General features: G+C 44.1%; 1 protein-coding gene across 1 annotated transcript; it reads left to right on the top strand.

The window, feature by feature from the left end:
• The first annotated feature begins 1,037 nt into the window (after positions 1-1,037).
• On the top strand, positions 1,038-3,630 carry LOC108702929 (tubulin alpha-1A chain). Its single transcript, XM_018238734.2, has 4 exons — positions 1,038-1,160; positions 1,922-2,144; positions 2,312-2,460; positions 2,579-3,630. The coding sequence occupies exons 1-4, from the start codon at positions 1,158-1,160 to the stop codon at positions 3,560-3,562; spliced, it is 1,359 nt and encodes a 452-aa protein (XP_018094223.1). The 5' UTR covers positions 1,038-1,157; the 3' UTR covers positions 3,563-3,630.
• The last annotated feature ends 560 nt before the right edge of the window (positions 3,631-4,190 follow it).

The raw sequence follows: 4,190 nt of genomic DNA, 5'->3' as shown, positions 1-4,190 counted from the left end.
GGTTGTTTTTTATTAATAATTTATTATTGCTTACCAATCTATTTAGGTCAATGATGTACAGGCACCAACTGTTTTCATGCTGCAAGAGCAATATAGCAACAAAACACCATTTTATTTATTATATGTGATTTGCCATCTTCTATGGTATTTGTACCTATAAAACACTGTGCAAAATCTCTTACCCAGGATGATACATAGGTCCCCACAATTGCAACAGTGGTGAGTTTACTTGCAGAAGAATGGGCGCTTTGTCATAAATTGGCCAGAACCCGTGGGCCACTTCTGTGCCACTGCAGGGCTGTAACTATAGAGGATGTACAGTATACCCTGTGACTCCTGGGGGCAGTGGGGCACTGACTAATAAACAGTACACTGTATGTTTATGAAGAACATCTAATTGATTTAGAAGGGCTGTACAATAATTTTACTGTAGGGCCCACTAACTTCCAGTTACACAGCTGTGGATAAATAAGAGCCTAGAGACCCTGTAATTTCCACTTGGACAGAGTGGTGCACTATGTGCCAAACTAACCACACACTGGGGCACAACTACAGGCATGGATAGTAACAGTCGCTAAAGATAAATGATCCCTATTTCCAATATGTCTAGTTTATAGTAGGTGCTGACAACCAAATTCTTTCTCTGTAATGCTGAAACACCAGGACATTTCTAGGGAGAGTAAGAGAATCAAAACCAGGGACTTAAGGGCCACTGGCAACAATATTACCTGAATTATTACTTTCAGAATTAAAGTAGAAAATTATATTGTGTTTTCCCATAATGCCCCATCCTTCACTTATTTCCCTCCTTTCTGTGTCATTTCCCCACATAATTCCCTGCTTTTCCCTCCCGGCTCTCCTTGTTTACCACTTCTCTCCATTCTATATTGTGCCTCCCAACTCCCTGTCCTGGGGGTCCCATTGTCCTTGGATACAGTTGTGTTGTGCTGAGTGGATTGTGTTACACACAGGGAAGGGTATGTGTTATGGAGACAGGGGGAAGTGACAGTTGTACAGCCCCAGGCTCCCTCCTCTCCCTCCGGTTACTAAGGACTCTCTGACTCCTATATAATGGGGCACAGGGAAGGCAGGTGAGCTCAGAACTCCAATATCCCAGCACATAACTTATTGGAACCAGGAGACTATCAGACAACAACATGGTGAGTGTGGGACTGGGACTCTCTTCCCCCTTGGGATATTATTGCAAGTTAGGGGTAATGTGTTTTCATATAATTGGCAGCAAGAAATAACTCTGCCACCTGTTGTGTACCTGCTATGTATTCTGTGCACTCCTACTCTGTGCCATCTATTCTCTGTGTGCTGCAAGTCTATGTTACAAGTAGGGGTTCAACGTGGCTGGTAAAAATGAATATAGGAAGGCCAGCATTTTTTTTCCAGAAAAGATGGCAAACATAACCACAAGATCATGAATGCTGTTTAGCCCTCTCAATGTTCATATTTATACTCTTATCTGGGGGGTGGGGCCAAGGGTGAAGATAACTTTATTGTCCAATTTTTTTAAACGAGAAGGACTGTCTAACCTATGGCCCTTCTTGTGACAATGAAGAACTGTCTCCAGCCTCCTTTCTTCATATAAAGGGCAAATAGACTGTCGGTGTAAAATAAATCACTGTATTTCCAACCAAACGTTATCCACCCTTCCCTTGCATACATACTGTATGTTGACCTATTCTCAACTAGAATGCAATTTGGGATAGGGAGACTTTATTTATTATTCTTTAATACATTTGATTCACTCATCTTATTTTTTCTGTTACATTCACTAAATTTGCAACTTGGCATGTTTACCAATGGCATAAATAAAATGATTCATAGATTGAGCTCAAGCCCCTTTTTCAATCCAGGTTGAAACTGTTGTACTAGCTTCTTACCCTTATATCTTTGTGATTTCCTACCACAGAGGGAGTGCATCTCAGTCCATGTGGGGCAGGCAGGAGTGCAGATTGGCAATGCATGCTGGGAGCTGTATTGCCTGGAACATGGGATCCAACCAGATGGTCAGATGCCCAGTGACAAAACCATTGGTGGAGGGGATGATTCCTTCAACACCTTCTTCAGTGAGACAGGAGCTGGGAAGCATGTCCCCCGTGCTGTGTTTGTGGATCTGGAGCCAACTGTGATTGGTGAGTTTTACTGTACTGGTTTCTGTATCGCCATCAAAATGGAGATTTGATAAAATAGGTGTTTTGGATAACAAGCTTCCCATAGCCATACTCAAAGAGTTATGCTCTTCGTACTAGCCATGCTCATTTGAGTGTTACATTCTAACCAATATAAACTTGCCCTACAGATGAGGTTCGGACAGGCACCTACCGCCAGCTTTTCCACCCTGAGCAACTCATCACAGGCAAAGAAGATGCAGCCAATAACTACGCCCGTGGGCATTACACCATCGGCAAGGAGATAATTGACCTAGTCCTGGACAGAATCCGCAAGCTGGTAAGTTTAAATGGATCTGACTGGTCTGGCAACATTTTACCACAGCCCCACCAGATTTAAATTACAGTATTTCAAGTTTCATATTTTAGTATAACACAGGCTGTGTTTCAATCCCAAGGCAGATCAGTGCACTGGACTCCAGGGTTTCCTCATCTTCCACAGCTTTGGGGGTGGCACTGGCTCTGGATTCACCTCCCTGCTGATGGAACGTCTCTCTGTTGACTATGGCAAGAAGTCCAAGCTGGAATTTTCCATCTATCCAGCTCCTCAAATCTCTACTGCTGTGGTGGAACCCTATAATGCTATCCTCACCACCCACACAACCCTGGAACATTCTGACTGTGCCTTCATGGTGGATAATGAAGCCATTTATGACATTTGCAGAAGGAACCTGGACATTGAACGTCCAACCTACACAAATTTGAACCGTCTGATTGGCCAGATTGTGTCATCTATCACAGCTTCCCTCAGATTTGATGGAGCTCTGAATGTGGACCTGACTGAGTTCCAAACTAATTTGGTGCCCTACCCCCGTATCCATTTCCCACTGGCCACCTATGCCCCTGTTATCTCTGCAGAGAAAGCTTATCATGAGCAGCTCTCTGTAGCTGAGATCACCAATGCATGCTTTGAGCCAGCCAATCAGATGGTGAAATGTGACCCCCGTCATGGTAAATACATGGCTTGTTGCCTGCTGTACCGTGGTGATGTGGTGCCCAAAGATGTCAATGCTGCTATTGCCACAGTGAAAACCAAGCGCACTATCCAGTTTGTTGACTGGTGCCCAACTGGTTTCAAGGTTGGTATCAACTACCAGCCACCAACTGTGGTTCCTGGTGGGGATCTGGCCAAGGTACAGCGTGCTGTGTGCATGTTGAGCAACACCACCGCCATTGCCGAGGCCTGGGCTCGCCTGGATCACAAGTTTGACCTTATGTATGCCAAGCGTGCCTTTGTGCACTGGTATGTAGGGGAGGGCATGGAAGAAGGGGAGTTCTCTGAGGCCCGTGAAGATATGGCTGCCCTGGAGAAGGATTATGAAGAAGTCGGCACTGACAGTGTAGAGGGAGAGGGAGAAGGAGAAGAGGGAGAAGAGTACTAAAAGCATCTCCTAATTGGAAATGAATTCCATATTCCTGAGAAATCTTTTAATAAATAAATCATTTCAAACCTTGTCTTTAAAACAGAACATTTTATTTCTCTTTCATTGAATCCTGACATTGCCAGTGTGCCAACAGGGCCTCACTGCTTTGTGGTACTGCAAAAAATCTTCTGTAAAAATAAGGGTCTTAGCTGAGTGCCCAGGGTACCCCTGGAACTTTAACCAGGTGACTGTTATCCCAATGTTTTATATATCTGTAACCTTGTAATGGTTACATAAGGGGCCCAGCCTGAAAGTCAGTTAGGGTGAGATTTGGACTGAATGCTTATTTGTGTCCTGGGAATTATAAGGTGACCCCAACGTTTCTGTATATCTGTTATCTTGTTACAGTGCTTATATGTGCCATGGGTACCCCTGGAACTAAAGCAGGGTGACTATGTTTCTATTATATTTATATATCTGTTCCCAATATTTATATATCTGTAGCGTTATGAGCTAGGGGGCAGGGTTGTATTTAGGTCCAGTATCACCAACGTATAGGTGCTTGAAGTCACTTCTGTCCCACATCAATTCCAGCTTGCACTGCACCAAGGCCTGTACCCCACACCTCCACCAGCGGATTTATGCA

This window comes from Xenopus laevis, chromosome 9_10S (assembly GCF_017654675.1).
Source record: "Xenopus laevis strain J_2021 chromosome 9_10S, Xenopus_laevis_v10.1, whole genome shotgun sequence".
NCBI lineage: Eukaryota > Metazoa > Chordata > Amphibia > Anura > Pipidae > Xenopus > Xenopus laevis.
The sequence above is the reverse complement of the archived record's forward strand: the minus strand, read 5'-3'. Positions and strand labels throughout refer to the sequence as shown.

Bases quoted from the DNA above. Each gene is read 5' to 3' on its own strand.
- LOC108702929 (XM_018238734.2), top strand. The intron at 2,145-2,311 runs GTGAGTTTTACT...CTTGCCCTACAG, and splicing joins TCTGGAGCCAACTGTGATTG to ATGAGGTTCGGACAGGCACC. The intron at 2,461-2,578 runs GTAAGTTTAAAT...TTCAATCCCAAG, and splicing joins TGGACAGAATCCGCAAGCTG to GCAGATCAGTGCACTGGACT.